The sequence below is a fragment of the Ixodes scapularis genome, unplaced genomic scaffold (assembly GCF_016920785.2).
Source record: "Ixodes scapularis isolate PalLabHiFi unplaced genomic scaffold, ASM1692078v2 PGA_scaffold8__174_contigs__length_109621045, whole genome shotgun sequence".
In the NCBI taxonomy this organism is placed as follows: Eukaryota; Metazoa; Arthropoda; class Arachnida; order Ixodida; family Ixodidae; genus Ixodes; species Ixodes scapularis.
The window spans coordinates 12,045,918-12,065,176 of NW_024609883.1; the positions used below are offsets into that span (position 1 = coordinate 12,045,918).

A 19,259-nucleotide genomic window follows, 5' to 3' on the forward strand; every position below is an offset into this window, starting at 1 on the left:
GGTTATTGTTCTTTCTGTGTAACCGTTATGATACAATCATGATCATTTATTTAGCTTTCATATCCCTGCCGTGTCAATGATGTGCTCTGTAAGCGCCATACCAGAAAACTCTTTTATTTGCAGAATTTTGAGTCTTTCATCGAAATAATGAAGATTTGGGATGATTATGCTGCACAGCATGAATTTGTGGAGGCTGTACAGACACATGATGATGAGGCTGTCAATTAACTCATTGGTTACTGTAGATAGAAAAAATAACTATGTGAGCCTATATATTTGTGAATTAATCTTTCTGTCACCTTGCAACTAAGTACAGTCCCGGTCAAAAGAAATACGAACAACGGAGCTGTGACCGAACAATACTTACGGCGCCTGATTGTGGTGGGTGCGGGCAGTGTTTAAAGCAAGTGACTGGTTCATTTCATTTTTTGTGTGTTGACAAATTTAATCTCAATTTATGGCCCCCAACAGCACTGCTTTATCTCACAGTGACTTTTGTGCAGCATCTTATTGTGCAGCCGCAGGAACGACACATTTTATTGAAAGAATTTGCCAGGTCATGCAATTGAATTTCGTTTGGAGGATGGTGTCGTTTTGCAATAGCAAGTGTCTAGAGTTCCGTCCAGACGGAGTGATTGTCGCCACTGAAGTTCCGTTCAGACGGAACTATAAACGTATTAACTGAGTGACGGGGGCGCCGCTGCCATGAAGCGACATTGAAAGGTGGGACAATTAACAGTTTTGTAATGAGCCGCCGCATACTGTCGCCGCAAAGTAAATGGGTGGGCCGGTTAGGTTAACACAGAGCCGTATATGTAGAGAGTTTGGTCAATGGGAGGCGCGGGCAGAGCCAGGGCGTGCGGCAGACTCGGAAAGAGGGCTTGGCATGCTCTCTTGACCAACCAGAAACCAAAAAGTATCCCCTAGCGGTGGTAGCGAGAAACAGTTCTGAGCCGATCGATCATCGAAGGTCGATGTTCGTATATGGTTTTAATAAGTGCGTAAGAGTGAAGTGTAGTAACTCTTTGTGGTTGAAAATAGGGTGCACGTGTTGTTTTGATCATGATCATGCAGAAAGATGTAAGAAACGAATGCGCCACTGAACTCTGTTTTGCGCGGACAGAGTGTGACCGCTCTGACGGCGATTCCCTGCGCTCGGCGTTTGACAAAAGGATTATGTCGATCTTTCCGCCAGTCGCACTCTTCCACCATCATTTTAGATGAATGTGATTGAAACATCACGTGTACCATATTTTCAGCCATCGAGAGTTACTTCAATGCAGTTCTCAGGTTTGTTTCTCGCGACCACCGCCAGGGTATTATTTCCGGCTTCTGGTTGGTCACATTCGAATTTCTGAAGACGCCCTGGAACACGCCCAGCCCGCTTTCGGCCAATGGCGCCGCTTCATTTGTCTCCTATACTTCGCAACGAATGGCCAAACTCTCTACATATACGGCTCTGGGTTAACACGCACTCCGGTGATAGACGCGCGGTTCATTGACACTCATTAAGAAAAAGCTCTAGAAAGATTACTTTGGAGCCTGGACATTAGCACTTTAGACGAAACTCTATTTGCGACTATCGTTCCGTCTGGACGGAACGCTAGCCACAGCTTTTGTAATAACCCACTAGCTTTGTGGCTTAAGCGTCGTCAGAGCAAACACTCAGCTCGGATAGAAGGCAATCTTCACTGACTGAAATGTCAAAGAGGCAGCAAAATCACAAATACAGTGGTCAACCATAGTGCCCTTGAGCACCTGTCACTACAAATGACATAGCTGATTTACTCATGTTCTCGTTTTCTGCAATCCCTGGCGTCTATTTGTTTATTAAAAGCAGACCTCCGAAATATGCACCACAGACTAAAGGGGCAATTACGGTACCACATAGGGCAATGGGCAGAAATAATGCCAAAACGCTTTGTAATCTTGCCGGAGCAGTATCATTAAGTTCCACAAGGAGGATCTGAAGGCTCAGAATGTCACGTGCTCTGCTGTTTATATTTCTTTTTACCATGACTGTATTTGTGAGCCACTGTGGCTACACATGGGTCCAGTGCCAGGGATACCGATCAGCATCCATACAATACTGTAACCGACTAAATTTTCGCGAGGACCTCATTTTCGTAAATTTCGCGAATCGCCTTCAATTCGCAAAAAATATGTCCCGCAAACAATTCGGGCAATATGTGAACGCTACGAAAGATACACTCGATTCGCGAAAATTACGAAAATGAGGTCCTCGCAAAAAGAACCCACGAATAATTTCAAATTTTCAGCTTTGGCCCGATTCGCGAAAATTAAGCCGTTTACAGTATATAGAATTTAGGAGGGCGAAGGTATAGCGGTATGAGTAATGCATACGCATGATGTCGTGCATTCCAACCGGAAAAGTCTATACATACGACATGGGGAGCTAACGCAATCTAGAAGTGGAAAGAGGCCATCGGGATTGGGTCCTGTCTGCTCGGCCAACTAGGCAGCTTTGACTCAGCCACTCGCTGTGTGTGGACATGTTGCAAAGCCTGTCCCCACATGCATGTACGACGCTATGATGGCAATTTGTGCACCCACAAGGTTTAATAGTATGCAAGCACATAATAGTATGCTCATGGGTTTAGAAGGTGTATCCCCATTGCAGAATCGCTCGCGCAGCCGGATTACATTTCAGTGCTTTGATCTTATAAAGCAGCTTTTATTCAAGTGCACAAGCCTTGAGCACGCGACGGAAAGCAACTAAACAAGTATGCGGAACCTCACGTACAGCAAGTAGGGTGGCGGAGGTCAAGTTCATTTTTGCGAAGCAATACCACTGTAAGTCGCGACAACCTGTGCCCGCCAAACATCTTTAATGCCGAAACTTTTTGAGCTCAAAAAATAAAAGCCCTTTTCAGTATTCAGCAGTTTGGGGCAGAAGCCATGCTATCAAGCGCACCAGCGACACGCCGGGGATCTTAATAGAGCAGCCGGCCAATACCCAAGTGGTCGTGGATTGATCACTATTGCTTCCGTCTACCGCTATACTTCGGTTAACAACCTTAAAAAGAACAGTAGCGGACACTGCGAGCCAGTTAGACTCGTTTGGGGCAAGTCTAACACCGCGAGTTCGACTCAATTGCCCCAAATGTGTCTGAGAAACCAGATTCAACACTATCCTATTTATTGGGCATGCGACATAATTCAGGTCGGCGAATTTCGCTACACATACTGATTGTAATATTGCCTTATTACCATCATGCTTTTAATTTTAAGGAACACGGAACCAACATTACAAAGGAACTTCTGTGCACACCCATCCTACGATTACATAAGAACTTCCGTGGTGTTGTATACATGTTTCAACTTTTTCGTATTTAGCATTTCAAGTAGACATACTGACAACACTTTTTATAAAATCATTGGCATAATAAAGTATTGTCCTCCCCTTTCCCTTCTCCTTACCCTCCCCCCACCCTTCCCGCCCCCCTTATCGTGGTACACACGTGCATAATCGCGACTGCCTATGATGCACGCTCATCCGCTGTTGTCCCGCGAAATCCAGCGCGCCTTCGAGAAAATGAAAGACGCCGCTACGTAAAATACCGGGCAAGCGCCCACTCAAACTTTGGAGAGAATCGCAAAAAAATGGGGGATGGGCGCTTTTCCGGTCATCAATTTTACATATAAATTTACTGTGCGCATTTTCTCAGATCTTACAGATTTGGGAATGGGCGGACGCGCGGTATTCTACGGTGCGTCTATGATATCCATGAGTAAACAATAATCGATCACACTTAGGACCAACTTACTCGAGTACGGCAAGCACGAGAATGTGCACGGAAAAAGTCGGCGTGGATTATTTGCAACAATGAGGCGCGCCACTACGTTAAGAAGAGCAAATGAAACACAAAACTCACCGAACAACTGCAACACTACTGCCTTGTAGTAGGTCACACCATCAGGCGGCACCTGATTCTTCAGATCAATGTCCGCGCACCATGCGATCTTGTACTGGCCGTGTTTTTTTACTTCTTCTGGTTGCTTATTCCGAACAAAACCGATAGGTACCACCTCCGCAATGTTATCATCGTAGTGGACAAGAATATACTTTGCCATTGCGTCGACCGCGGATCACCAAAGGCTGCTTCGGTATCACACACAGGTTGAAAGAAAAGCACGCCTGATGAAAAATGGCGTTTTCTTTCTCCAGCTTCTATATTTCCGGATTGGCTTTGGATTCGGATCGGTACACAGATGTATGGAATTGGTTTCGTTTTCAGAAGTTTTGTTTCTTGTACCGCAGTCTCACCAGTGGCCCAGCCAGAAACATGTTTCGGTGGGTGTTTTGCTGACAGAGGGAAAAGGAAGGTGAAAAAAGGAGGGCTAAGCGTACACGAGGCTTTTCACAGTCGACGGAAGGTATTTGCTTTAATATTTAGCTCACACATTTCTGCACATGCCAGAAATATAATACATGCGCAGTGTTTTTCTTTCCTTAGCTTTTGGTTCGGGCATGTGTGATATTTACCCGCTGTCAGCACCAACCAGGTTCCGTTGTAAGTCAGTGCCCTTCTCTGTCTGTCTTCTTTTACTTTGTCAGTGTCTCTGCTCTGTTATATTCCTTTAATATACGAACTAGAACAATCATCAACGTTTCTGGAGTACGTTTTATTCGTTTTAGTCAACCTCCTTGGTTCTAGTGGTTTTAGTACTATTTTATTACTATACACGCCAATCCGCTCCGGGCCTGACGGTGTGACCGGGCGGCCATCTTGCTCGTACACGATTCGCGGTTCTGCTAGCGTTACAGAGGCTGGCGGCAGCGTGCTCAAGACACGTTTTCTACTCGTTCGTCGTCATTCGCCGAAGATTTTTAGGACCCTGTGTAAGGGTTGAGACTTGCCGTTGAAAACACGTGGACATTTTTACGAAAGCGCAGTGCAGCAGGAAAAAGCTACAACAGAAATAACGATTTTGTACTGCTAATTTGATTGCCATAAGCGTTTAGTAAACAAAACAAAGAAGAAAAAAAACGCGCCGCTGATGCCGCCCCCTTCCCTCCCTCCCTCTTCCGTCGCCACTGGACACTGGATGAAGCTCGTTTCTGGACCGCGAGTGCCGCAGGTTACAAATACAGTAGTCAGAATAAAAGTAAAACGCTGCCCAGAGGTATGCACATATGGCTTTGCGCGCATTGCACTCGCACAAGACATCCACACGGCGCCGAAATGAATCTTCATCGGTATCCAAGCGTGCGAAAGTATAGAGACGCAGCACTTCGGCGTGTAAAGGAAGCTTTGATCAGGTCGCGAGATTGGCGACACTTGCTTTTGACGATTTGTGCCCTTACATACGGTTTCACGCACATTGCACTCACAACACACATCCACACGGCGTTGATTCTTGATCGGTATCCAAGCTTGCCAAGGCACAGAGACGCAGCACTTGGGCGTGCCAAGAAAGCTTTGATCCCGGCGCGAGACCGGCGAAACTTGCTTTCGACGAGTTGTGCCTTTTTTCTGCGGCACTTCGCTTTCGTAAAATTTTCCGCGTGTTCACACGGCAAGTCTTAACGGGTACACAGGGTCATGAAAAAACTTCTTTGGCGAATGACGACAAACGAGTAGAAATTGTGTTTGTAGTACGCTGCCGCCAGCCTCTGCAACGCTAGCGAAACCCCAAATCGTCTACGAGCAAGATGGCCATCCAGTGGCTTCACGGCTCTGGACCGGAGAGAAGCACGATCCAGCATTTGTCATAGAGATCAGTGGTGTGACCGGTGCATGGACTGGTGTGACCAATAAACCAGTGCCAGCCGAAGCCTCTTTTTATTATCGCCGATTCATCTGGGGTGTGACTGGTGTGGTGACGTTCCTCCATTTCAGTACTTATAGTATTTCAGATTCAGATCTGGTTAACATGTCTGATACCAAGCGTAAGCAATACCTGAAGCCTGAAAATGCATTTGTGCGCCCGAAAGCGACTGCCTGGTGCAGAAAAACGAAGAAAAGCAAAGAAACTGCGGACGAAACCGAGGTACCCGTAAGTCAAGAGTTGTTTGTTAACAGCTTGAAAGCGCCGCGTGTTTGGCCGTAATTAATATTTCTTATCGCAATGGTTAAAGTGACGTCTGGCTGCGCTGCTACCACATGTTCAAACGCCGCCCAAATGCCTTACCTAGCGAAGGGCTGCATTAATTGTGCCTAGACCCTCAGCACTTTGGTGTGCCTAACTGCAATATTCTGACCGCGCGCGCGCGTATGTAGAACAGTATAGAAAATAAAGGAGAAATAAAAAGGTGTGGGTTTTTGTATCTGCTCTGCGTTTTGCAGTGAATGTCGACAGTAAAAGACTTGCAAGGCCAAACTCGAAAGAGTTTGGGCGTACAGGAGACACGAGTTGCTCTCGCTCCATTGTGCCCAATGTTAAGGCTACATGACACACTCTCGGCACTAGATTAGCTCTAATGGCTCGTAGCTTCTTCCGTGGGACATTGAAGTGAAGTATGGCACCTCTGCCATATGCTAGCTCCACTATGCTGTTGGGTTTCCTGAGCATGTCTGCACTCAGTTTTATAGCTAATTCGCGAATTGAAGACTAGTTATTCGACAAAGCCGGGCATGAAATGTATGCAACCAAAGACTATGTAATTCATGGCTGCACTCTCTTAAAAGCTTATATGCCTCTTGTTCCTCAAAGGGCAACTCCAGTCCATACTTTCGATTTAGGGATTATGACTGTTTTTAGTGCAGTCAGCGTCCCTGAATCGCGAGGTGTAATTTTTTTCTCGTTATTGTGCGTAGTTTTAGAGATATCGACGCCCCAAAGTTATGTTTGGGCGAGGCCAACAAAACCGAAACTAGCCGCTCGAGGCCCCGGCAACACTGGAAATCAGCTGCTATGTGAACGTGACGTCAGGATCGTTCTCGTTCAACGAGTACGCAGGCCAAGTGGCACCTACCTCTGTTGCGCTAGCCGTCTAAAGATAGGAGGTAAGCTGATTTTATTTTAATCCTGTATGCGTGGTAGTTATCCAGCATATGTAGCAAGAGTTAGTGTGTACACCCAAAAGCTAGCGACTGGGAAACCCGTGAACTTGTACGGTGCCGTACTCGGCGCTTTTATACCCAAAAGCTAGCGACTGGAAAACGAGTGAACTCGTTCGGTGCCGTACTCGGCGGCCGTGTGTGCGGTCTTCCGTACTCGTCGCTAGGCCTAAATTGTCATCGGGGCTCAGTGAATAGAGCGACGTTGCTCTACGCCGCGCTGCCAGTGACGTACAGTACTGGGGTCCCTCTCACTTTCACGCTGCGGGTCAGTTCAAGACACAAAGCTTTGAGGTTCTCCGGCGCGGGCTGCGGCGCCCGAACACACGTGTGCTGGGACGTACACGTCTGTTTTTTCATTCTTTTTTCCTCGGGCGCGTTAAAGCTGAAGTCCAAAGTCCACTCGTTGAATAGCATTCACCCACACCTCCTTCAATCTATGGTCCGTTGGAAACTTGCGAAAAAGCACCTCCGGGTTGCGCAGCGGGTTGTTTGAGCAGCCCACAGCGCTACAAGTTGCATTCGGCATCTTTTGAGGAACAGCTGCAGCAGTCTTGGGCGCACCGAGTTGCTTGCTAAAACGAGTCTTGGAGTCCTCACAAGCAAATAAACAAAAGGCTATACCGAAGCTACATGGGCTACAGATAAAAGCAACGGCTAAACGCGCCAATCACAAGCTAAAGTAGCGGTGGTAGCGGCTCAAAGAAGCGCACTCCGTGCAATGCCCAGACTGGAGGAAAAAAAGAGAACGATACTGACGTCATGGGCCAATGTTGCTTTAGCGATCGTCAACCCGCTGCCCGCCCGCTAAGAAGCAGCGGCTCGCGGCGGGTCGCATTTTGATTATCGGCATTAGTTTAGAATGCGGCTTCCCACGAATATAATATTTTGGCTGGGGTGGTATTTTGTGGCGCTACAGCGATACCAGTAATTTATTTTAGTTTGAGTTTTGGCCGGAGTTGCCCTTTAAGCATTTGAAGCATCTCAGCCGAGTTGGGACGGCAACCGCTATCGCACCCTGAAAGCCATGCAGACTCGCTTAATAGCAAAAGCCTAGACCTTTTTTCCACATTGGAGCGCTCTACTGCTCGCTCTTTTTCCAAAGCTGAACCGATTTAAATCTGTAATTTTATCTTGAAGTGCGTGCAGCAGATTATTCACACGGGACTTTGTGGGGCTGTGTCATGCTAATGCCTTCCCCTTCGTTTGTCGCATTAATTTTCATGGCTTCGAAATTTAGTCTTTTGCATATAATTGGTACATATATTATATTGATGAATTGACAGGTCTTAACAATGCCCCAAAAGTAGTGTTTGCCAACGAGCTCGTAATTTCATGATATAGGTTCCTGTATTGAAGCAATCATACTTGTCATTTTATTTCAGGACACCTCATCTGCTTCCCAAAGAACCTGGGCCCTCTAACCATCTGCTGGTACATATTTTTAAGAATTCACTCATTAAAAACACCTTTAACCATCACTGATAGCAGTAGTCTACTGGTAATTTTTACTTACAAGGCCAGAAAAGTCTAGCCCTGCTGACTCTACAAACAAAGGCAAAAAATGGCTTTAGCATCGCATGACGCGATTAGACACTTTACGAAGTGGCTGCAAAACCGCGAGATGCTGTGTTTAACAAGTGCGGCAGGCAACACCGGTTGGGGGGGGGGGGGGGGGGGGCAGAGACCGCTGCCTTTAGCATCCATGGTCGTCATCGCACAATCAAGTTCAAAACGATAAGTGTCTTAGTCGGACTGAAATTCATCTCCGGTTACCAATCACTGTGGACAATGTTAATGACTACCATGATGTCTGGAAGGCAAGCAGTGGTAAACGGCTGTGTAGCTACAGATTTGTTCCTTAAAGCTACCTCGAGAAACCTCGTTGCAGCTCTCGCAGCAACGAGGTTTCTCAAGAGCTTCCTGCAAGCCTCGGGCATCTCAAACGGCTGAGTTGCAACGTGCTGATGCCCCCAAAGGGCAAATGTGATTATTATGAGCTGCGTTGTCATTTAAAACAGCGATAATCCTTAAGTTGACAATTCGGCATGAGCTATTATTGCAAGTGAGGCTATCTTCATTAGTCCTTCTCAAAAATTCTATATTGTGTATGCGTAACTCTGTGTGTTTCTTTTCGTTTGCCACTGTTGCAATTTCTGGCAATAACCCCTTCCTTCCCCACAGCCACATTTTTTGGAAGATTGTATGATTCGCTTATTAACCTCTTTGGGTCACCTGGCGCCGTCTGCTTTTGACACGGTTTCTCTCCTCCACACCAGTTGTTGGGGAAAAGTTGCGGCATGTCAGTTCTCTGTAACCATATTGCTTAGTAAATTTATTTTGAAGGTTAAAAGTAACTATTGAAAATAAAGTTGTGAGCTGATTGATGTTTTGACTTGCTTGATTATAGCCCCACAGAATTTTCTGATAAAATCAACAGGGTGTCTACCCATTGGGCAGACATACAGAACCTGAAACGATTGGAATTTTCTCAGCCTACAAAGTTTCTAGAACATTTATTTCTAGTGCTCTGATTTGTCATTATTGAAGAAAGTATTCATTGGAGGTTTACATTATGTACATGGGACATCTGTATGCACCCTGTTCACGTTGATGTTTTATTTTCAGTATCAGGAAACTTAAAGGGTCAGCACCCAGCCAGATGAACCAGAAGACAGCACAATGGTGAGAATAGTGACCTAATTAATTTGAGGTTAACTTGAATAGAATGCCACTCTTACTCATTCTTTACTCATGACTATCTTTATGTTGGCTTTAAGGCCAATAGGGAGGTCTGTATCCTACCAACAAAAACACTGTATGTACAGTTACCAATCACTGTGGACAAAGTTAACCAATACCATGTTGACCGGATGACAAGCAGTGGTAAACGGCTGTGTTTCTTCAGATTTGTTCCTTAAAGTGGTACGGAAATAAATTCTAGCACCCATTTTATTGTTCACATGTCGGCTAGGCAGTGGTATCACCTTGCAAAGATCAATATTTTGTCCAGAAAACTAGAAAATTAATTTTAAAACAAATTAAATTATTCCAAAATTGCTCCTGGTGGATGCTTCGAAAGCTTTGTTGGAAGTCGTTGCATCACTTACTACAAAACCAGGAGTGCCGCTCTGCGGGAGTGCGGCATACCAATTTCAAGTGGCTTCGGCCTGAACGCAATTTCGAAACCTTGGATGAGAAAGTCGGCGTAGAGCTGGCCACGGTGAATGCCGAATCTCCTGTCCGAAAGCATCTGAGAGGCAACGTCCTCGTCCCCCCTGACTGTCACAAATGTGCGTGGTCCAGTATGTAAATTAGTTGAAACAATATTAAAAAGACAAAGGCCACAGCTCGTGTGCACACAAAAGAAGAAAAAAAATGTTGACCGGTTGACAGGCGCTAGGGCCACGCCTGGTGTAAAAGTGAGCAGGGGAAGCGACCACAGGGTAGAGGATAAAATCGCAAGATATTTACTACTTTCTTCAAACAACAAAACAAAACAAAAAACTCTCTGAAACCGTAGACGACGTACGCTCGCGAGCAGACGAACAGAAAATCAAAGAGCCGCTCAATACATATCCGCAGACTCAAAGCGCACGGGTACAACAAAATACAAGTGATAATGAAAGTCTTATCTGCGGGATTGTCGCTGGTCCAGGGGGTGGGTTGGATGCCTCCTCCGTGGTCTTGGTCCAGTCCGCCGGACGATTTTCTCAGGCGCACTTCCTCACGCACTCACACTGCAACTCTAGCACCACGCGGTACTACACAGGAAACCAACAAAACTTGAGTAAGAACAATGACGTTCGAACGGCGGGCTCAAATCCCCGTCATCTTCACGACCGCAGGACGGGAGAGCTGCGTCTCCGAATGCCCTTGGGATTCCGTGCGTCTTTTTCCCGCCGGTTCACTTTTATTTATAAGAACTAGCAGCATTCTGAAGCCACTCACATTAACGAATCAGAACCGAGCTTCTTGGCTCCAGTGAGAACTCTGGGGGTTTTTCCCTTTTTCCTTTTTTGTTTTTCCAGGAGAAAAGCAAACAAGCAAACAAACAGAAAATTACTTCTACACTCCATGCAGCTTCAACAGCGTCGCTGAGAGGTTTGGGGACTTGGTCACCCGGTGCTCTCCATTGAACGCGTACAGAAAGCGGCCTTTCCCGAGCCGGACCTCCGACCGTTTCCCTTCGGCATCCCCGCATGGCACGACCGACCACAAACCTAACACAAACAAAACAAACCTTCGGTTCAGGGTGCAACGCCCACACAAAGTGGCTTTAACGTAAACAAAACCAGGGCGCGGCAAGCTTTCCTTCGTAACATTCGGCATGGTCCAACAGAATACACGCACAGCAAGCCTTCGGTTCTCGGTATGACGCGTACACAAGGCGGAGTGGAGGTAATGAGCCAGTCCCCGGTCGCTTCTTTTCGGGATACGCGGCATTCCCCGAAATACCACCCACACAGGAGAAATGCAGAAAAACAACAAAACAAAAAATGTTAAGAAAAAAAACAAACAAAAAGCTCAGCGATTTGTGGCACTGACATCGGAAAGTTTTAGTAAACTGTTCCGATAACGATACCTGGTACTTTGCCGACGCTCTTGAACATGCGTCTCTTCGTTATCGGGTATCGTTATGGTACGGCGTTTTTGTACGCCATTTATGTGGCCAAATTGTGTAACTAGCGTGTTGTCAAGAAAGAAAAAAAAAGCCGTCATTTCATGCAGTTGTGTGTAGTTAGCTGCGTCGTGATATGTTCGATAACAAGCAGAGGATGGGGATCATTTGCACAAAAAAGCTTTATTTTTCACTAAACGTCACACCAACGTCACTGAACGAGAATACAAAATTGGCAGCTGGTTGTCGTGCTGAGCGGCTGAGTGCAATCAACAAACACCATGTTTTCGCTGTTTCAGGGACGACCCTTATGCATCGTTCACATACTTGTGACCGAGTACGACCGAAAGAGACAAGACTGGTTTTTAAGCCTCTTACGACGTCTTAGGACCAGCTCCGCAGCAGCGCATCCGGTCCTAAGACGTCGCAAGAGACTTACAAACCGGTCTTGTCTCTCTCGGTCGTACTCGGTTACAAGTGTGTGAACAAGCCTTAACTAGTTCGGGCTTCAATTATGTTTTTATGGCTTACCTTCACGGAAGAAAGTACTCAAATACAGGCGCGCTGGTGAGAATGACACTAGCGGGAACAACTGCCAATATGCATGACTAGCGCAAGATCACACTTAGCTTATGTATGGGGCCGTCTATAATTCCAGTTTACGCTACGCACGTCACTGAACTTCAGGCTTTTTTCGGATCCCCGCGCAAGCGAGTCCGGCGTTTGTCCCGTTCGTTAGGCGTATCGCTTCTTCGGAGAGCCATCCTTGCACTGTCTTGCATAGACTTGCTGGATCGAGCGCATGGACGTCACATCGCACACCAACACAAAACACGAGAACACCACTCGCCACAACGGGGGATTCAGATTGCAGAAATCCACAACACACATACACACAAACACATACACGCTCCAACTGGTCAACTGGACTGGGCCACCGGTCAATGGAGCGAATGGAGCTCTCGCTGCAACAAGGTTTTTGAGAGCTTCCCGCAAACCTCGGACATTTCAAACGGCTGAGTTGCAACGCGCTGATGCCCCCGTGTGCCAAACGTGATTATCATGCCAGTCTCCAGAAGAGAGAGAGAATAAAACTTTATTGTCCCAGCACTGTGAGTGGGGTGATGGGTGCTGCCGTCTTATCCGCCGCTGTCCTAGAAGACGGCCGAGATCCCCTGGACCTCGGCGGCTTCTTCGGCTAGCCGGGTGGCCGAGACCTGATCTTGTGGGTCTGAGGTGAGCAGTAGGGCCTCCCAGTGCTCGCGGTCTTGGATTTTGCGGCCATAAATGGTCAGTGCCGTCTGAGAGCATGCCCATAAGATATGTGGCAGATCCGCCTTCTCCTTACAGAATTTACACATAGTTTCAAATTGTCCCGGGTAGAACCGGCTACAGGCCACTGGGCTCGGGTACATGTTGGTTTGGAGGAGGCGCCAGGCCACCGCCTGCTTCTTAGTGAGTTCAGGTTGAGCTGGTGGGTACCGGGCCCGCCCCAGTCGATAGTGATTTGTAATTTCTGGATAGGTGGACATGCGGTCTCTTCGCGTTCCCGGTTGGGCAGGCTCACTGGCTCGGCGTGTAAGACCTCGAGCTACCGTGTGAGCCGCCTCATTGCCTGGGAGCAAGGAGTGCACCGGTGCCCAAATAATTTGGATCGTCCCGCGTTGCCGCTGTTGGTGATGGTCACCGTACGTTTTCCAGGTAGCCTTGCCCTTATCCCGGGCTATGGCATCACAAATATTGCCGCGTATCCCAACATGCATTGCGCTTTCTGACCGCAGCTCGTCGAGCGCCAACCAAAATGTGCTGTTTGGAACGAAAAATAAACAAATTCACTCAAAATACAAACGTGCCATTGTCATCGACAGGTATAAGTGATCACATTTAACCTTTTTCTGGACGAAATGGCTAAATTTAAATTTTTGTTTCAGTACCCTTTAAAGCTGCCTCGAACCGTTGTCACTCAAAACAGCAACAATTTTTCAGTTGACTATTTTTTATGAGCTATTATTTGCAAGTGAGGATATCTTCATTAGTCCTTCTCAGAGCTTGTATATTATGTATGCGTGAATATGTGTCTCTTTTTGGGTTTGCCACCTTTGCAATTTTTGGCATTCGCCTCTCCCTTCCGCACAACTACATTTTTTGCAAGAGTAAATGAGTCTGCTTATTAAACCTCTTTGGGTCACCCGGCACCGTCCTATAAATGTTTAATCTCGTGTCGCTTTTATGTTTTTCTCCTTGACACCAGTTGTCGGGGGGAAGTTGCAGCATGTCGGTTCTCTTTATCGAGAGTTCTGCTGGAAGAGGGAAAAGTGTCTTTTGTCTTTGACCTTCTCTGTCTTTCCTAAATTAATTTTTTCCTCACTGTGTCTTTGTTATCACACCCCATGCTTCTGTGTTTGTAGAGCAGCAAGCCGAAATCGAGAAGCATTTTATGTGTAGCATCGGAACAGTGGCAGGGATCCAAAGGTCTATACACTGTTGATGGGGTAATGGTAGCAGATGGAGAGCCTGCGCTTCATTTTGAAATGCCACTACTAGATGGTGCAAAATTTGTAGAAGAGTCCATTTGCTCTTTTCTCATCAAAGTTTCTTGTGGAACCCTCGATTCTTAGTGGATTTGCATTGAGGCCAGGTGCAGCCACTTGTGAAGTGCTGCTTTTTTATTTTCATGCATCGCTCCAAGCTTAATGCTAGAAGTTAAAGAGCCCTGCTTCTGGCGATTGGCTGTAACTGACTTGCAATCAGTCAAATAGTGTGTGGCAACCCTCTAGTATCACTAAATTATAACCATTTTGCTTCGTAAATTTATTCTGAAGGTTAAAAGTAACTGTTGAAAATAATGTTGTGAACTTATTGGTGTTTTCACTTCCTTCATTATAGACCGTTCCATTAGGGTCATAGCAGAGAGGGTAAAAGAGAAAAAATGTACTCCCCCTCTCACCCTACATGTCGTCTGCTCCGCCAAATGGGCTGTAGCTAGTGTCCGGCTGGCGTGCAAACTCTGTTTAAAATCGCGTCATTTTGGAACTTTCAAGCGCAGGTGCGCAGATTTTGGTATGGCAGTTGTGTAATACTATGCTAGATAAAGACTCACAGGGTCCAATTGCGCTGTTACCTGCGTGCAAATAAAACAAAAAAATAAGGAAAACTGTGTCAGATTGGTTGGTCTTTTTGGCGAAAAGTAAATCCGGTTGCTGTACCTTTTTTACTATACAAAGTTCGTACTGGTGTAGGCCTTTAGCGACCATGAGTGGAAGTCTGAATTAATAAATAAAACATGCTCTCCTGCCGCAATACACGCAGTAGTTGAGGGTAGTACTGCCGGCTGACTCAACTGCTATTTAAGTAACGGAACAAGGATATGCTAGTTGATCATTCAGCGAAATAGAACAACAGAGAGCTATAGTCTGATTCTGGAGTAGCCACAACTATGCTAACCGCCGTATTCTTAAACGCTACTCGACTCGAAACTCGACTCGAAACTCGACTTGAGGGTGGTTTTGCGATTCATAAACAAATCTCCACTCGAAACTCCACTCGACTCCAAAATCTCCACTCGAAACTCCAAAATTTACTCGAGATCTCGAGTCTGCGCCGGAGCTACCTTGAACGGCCACTCGAGTCACTCGAGTGCGTTCAGTGTCATGGCGGCCGACGCATCGTTCGCCGACTTCGTCGACTTCGTGTTGAGAACGGACGAAGTTCTTCACGACGACCGAGACCCCGACCAGGACGTCGATGTGCCGAGACGACGTTGCCGGGACCGGCTCAAACCGCTGGAGCATTTCAACGATTGGGAATTCCTGGTGCGCTATCGTTTTACAAAATCGACAGTTGTAAGCCTCCTGCAGTGCCTGCCGCTGGAAGCAAACGAGAGCAGTCGCGGCCTGCCACTGTCCCCGATGCTCCAGCTCCTCGTAGCGCTGAGATTTTATGGCGCCGGGACTTTTCAAGTAGTCACGGGCGACCTCGTAAACGTGTCGCAGCCGACGGTGTGCCGCGTGATCGAGCGCGTCTCCCGGGTGCTCGCCGAGACTCTCTTCCCCCGCCTCGTGGATTTCCCGGAGGGCGACTGCGACGAGGTCATGCGGGATTTCTACAACATCGGGAAGTTCCCCAGTGTGACTGGGTGCATCGACTGCACCCACGTCAAAATAAAGGGACCTGGCGGTCCCAATGGGGAAGTCTTCAGGAAGAGGAAGGGGTTCTTCTCCCTCAACGTGCAGGTAAGTTCACTTCTGTTTGTGCTGTTAGCGACAGCGAAAAAGTTGAAAACAACGGCACGCCAAGACGCGGCGTCGCACGTGAAAGCTCGGCGATATTGTGACTGATATGTACTAGAACTTGTGAAGAGATCTGTACTCTGCGACAGTGCAGAGTGGTGGTGGGCCAGCTAGAGAGGGTTCAAAACCAAGAATTATGTATTGTGTGTTTTGAAACATACATTTGATTGGGTGCCGAGATGGCTTTTGTTATTTTATAGCAAACGCTCATGCTTCATAGTATTTTCCCCTTTAATTATACTTTTCGAAGAAAATATTAGGGAGATTTTATCCCGCGCTCAAATTCTGTTCTATTATACCGCCTGAAAAACCTAGGAATTAAAACCACATTGTGAAGCTTATGTCACATACAACTGCGACTCAAATGCTAGTTAATTTCCAAAGCTTGCAGATGCACTTTGTCAAAAATATACTAATCATAGTAGAAATTTCAGCTTGAGCACTTCTGTGTTCTTATCATGGCAACCTGCTCATCCCTGTACTGCTCCTTCCTATCCACAGGCCATCACAGGACCCCAGCTGCAGTTTTTTGACCTTGTTGCTAGGTGGCCAGGCTCTGTGCATGACAGCAGGATATTCGACAACAGTCGTGCAAGGGTCCTGTACGAGAATCGGCGCATCCCTGGCCTGCTGCTCGGAGATGCAGGCTATGCCTGCATGTCATTTCTTCTGACGCCCCTGACCAGCCCAGGTGTAGCCAACAGCCCAAAGGGCAGGTATGTACTAGTTTGTTGGAAGAAATAATGGCATAAAATTCAGAACAGCTAACAAGAAGTGATGCAGTAGCCACAGCGTTCCTATTGGTTACTATTAGTTCTGCAAATCTTTGTCACAGCTAGATTCATGACCTTTGGGCCTTTGTATGGCAAAATAAGCTGGCATTATTCACTTCCTGTGGACAAATTTTTTTTCAAAAGTATGTAGCATAAAGATTTTAGTTTTCTTTTTTTTTTTTCTCGAGAACATTTGTTGTTCTTTACAGTTAGTCAGTGTCAATTGTTTCTCTTTGTCACTAGAATTGGATTAGGGCCAAGAACTTGAATTAAGGTGGTAATGTAGAAAACACCAGCCAAAGCCACACTGTATGCAGAACAGTAGCCTCTGGCAAGCAATAGAAAATGCTGAAAATGCAGCCAGCACGGATGGGCCATACTCTACAGGTTACTGAACCATACTGATGGTTGCAGCAGTGGCGATTTTTACACCTGAAGACCTTTATCTTGCAACGTTGCTTCCATTACCAATGCTGCACCATATAGGTACCAAGCAGCTCACCTAAAAACAAGGAACTCGGTCGAGCGAGCATTTGGAGTGTTCAAGCGACGCTTCCCATGCCTGGACATGCGGCTGCAGTACAAGGCGGAACGGTCAGCCCTCATCATCACCGCCTGTGCTGCACTGCACAACCTGGCCCGGCTGCGAAAAGAGCCATGCCCACCCGCTCTACCCTCTCCACCAGTCCCCCGACGCCGGAGGCGGCTGCGTCCTCATGTACTGCCATCACCTCCAGACCCTGTCGACACAATCAACGGCTCGCTGAAACGCACACAGATCATCGCACTGTGTTTCCAATAGAGATATTCAAGCAGAAGCACATGTTCATAGTCAATGACAGGTCAAGAATAGTGTACAAGCTGGAGAGGAGGAAGCAGACAGAAGCTTGAGGTGGAGAGGAGAAACCTCCTCACCACTTAAAGCTTCCGTCCTATTTCTCCTCTCCAGCTTGTACTCCGTTCTTGACCCATCACTGACTCGTGCAAATACTCGGACACGAATCCAGTAGTAAGCTCTCGAATAAATTGATTCTTAAATCAAATTCCGGGTATTCGGTCACTTAAACATATTCTGGGAAAGACTTGTGGCCAGCACAGAGCTAACGAAAGACCTGCCCTTTCCTTCAATTCTAGTGTGCTGTTTCATTCAACTTCCGAATATGCAAAACACATTTGGTTCTACCGTTTCACTACAATGTAGCGCACATAATTAAAATAAATAAGTAAATCCTCAGAATGCTAATAAACTGAAAGAACCCAAATTTAATCATGATTCCCACACCCTTGTTGCTTGCAGCGCAGGGCTGCCAGCTGCTCCACCTTTATCTCTCTCTCCAGCTGGAGCAGCTGGAACTCTGCCCGTCCGCGTCGTCGCTGCTCAAAAAGCTTGTTTCGGAGTATGCGCATCTCCATTAAATGTTGCGCCTCCTTTCGCCGATCTTCCCTCTCGAGGATGTCGACACGGGCATCCTTTTCGGGAGCCAGGATCCGCTCCAATGCTGCGATGCGGTTCCCAGCTTTTCTGGATGCCCCGCTTGGCAGCTCAGCACGGGGGCAGGTAATGCCCCTTGCCGGCGGAGTCGCATACGCAGCTCCAACGCTGCTCTCTTGGAGAGGTGAGGCGGACGGCTCAGGAGCATCTGGGCATGCAGAACACATTGGCACTGTGAGTGCTAGGGGAAGAGCAGGTACACAGGGGAAGAGGCCCAACAGCCACATTGGCCTTTTGCAGAAATCTTCAAAGCTAGGCGTTGGCAAACTACAAAGCGTGTCCGATGGGTTATGCTCTGCACCAGTTCCAGCACTGTGGATGGTTTACCGTTGCATTATCATAAAATTTGTGTCCCTTTGCTTCAACCTTCACGTCGTGCTTTGACTACATGCGTTTTTGCCCCGATTGCATGTTTTGTTCAGTTGGTTAACGACAGACCTTGCCATGTCAGACAGCTGATGCGATCAAATTCCTCTCTGAGAAACAAACAAGAGTAACTGCACTATGTAAACCTTCCTCAAAGGGGACACCACAACATGTGTACACTCAGACAGTTGTTATGGCAGGCACTTTGTTAAGAGCAAATATGCGCAAGCTTGTCGCTAACTTGCAGCAGTGAACAAAAAGTTGAGGCACAAACAAGCTGGTGAAAGTTTAACAAAAATTTAAAGCGAAAACCCCGAGACGGGAAAAGAGTGACACCACAACACGCAAGTCTCAAACACAGCTGAAATTTATTGTGCAGAGGTTTGTGTGTATATAGGCTCTCCAAACCCCCACAGCTGTGTTTGAGACTCGTGTGTTGTGCTGTTGTTTTTTTTCCCGTCCCTGGGTTGTTGCCTTAAATTATGTTACAACATGGGTTGTCTGGTCAGATTGTATCTCCAGGAAAACAAATAAATCGGCTTTTGGATTTAAACACATCTTTAGCAGAAAATCTTAATATTTTATACTTCCCTGAATGAGTAATTAATTTTTAAACAGCTTAAACTGCTCCTCAAATGAGCAGTGTTTACATTGTCAACATTGACAACAGCGGAGGCTCTGTGGTAGCAGAAT

At 46.7% G+C, this 19,259-nt stretch overlaps 1 protein-coding gene across 1 annotated transcript; it reads right to left on the reverse strand.

The window, feature by feature from the left end:
- Positions 1–12,800: 12,800 nt before the first annotated feature.
- On the reverse strand, positions 12,801–13,920 carry LOC121833488. Its single transcript, XM_042286821.1, has 2 exons — positions 13,836–13,920; positions 12,801–13,369 (listed from the first exon to the last, which is right to left on the reverse strand). The coding sequence occupies exons 1-2, from the start codon at positions 13,918–13,920 to the stop codon at positions 12,801–12,803; spliced, it is 654 nt and encodes a 217-aa protein (XP_042142755.1).
- Between the last annotated feature and the right edge of the window lie 5,339 nt (positions 13,921–19,259).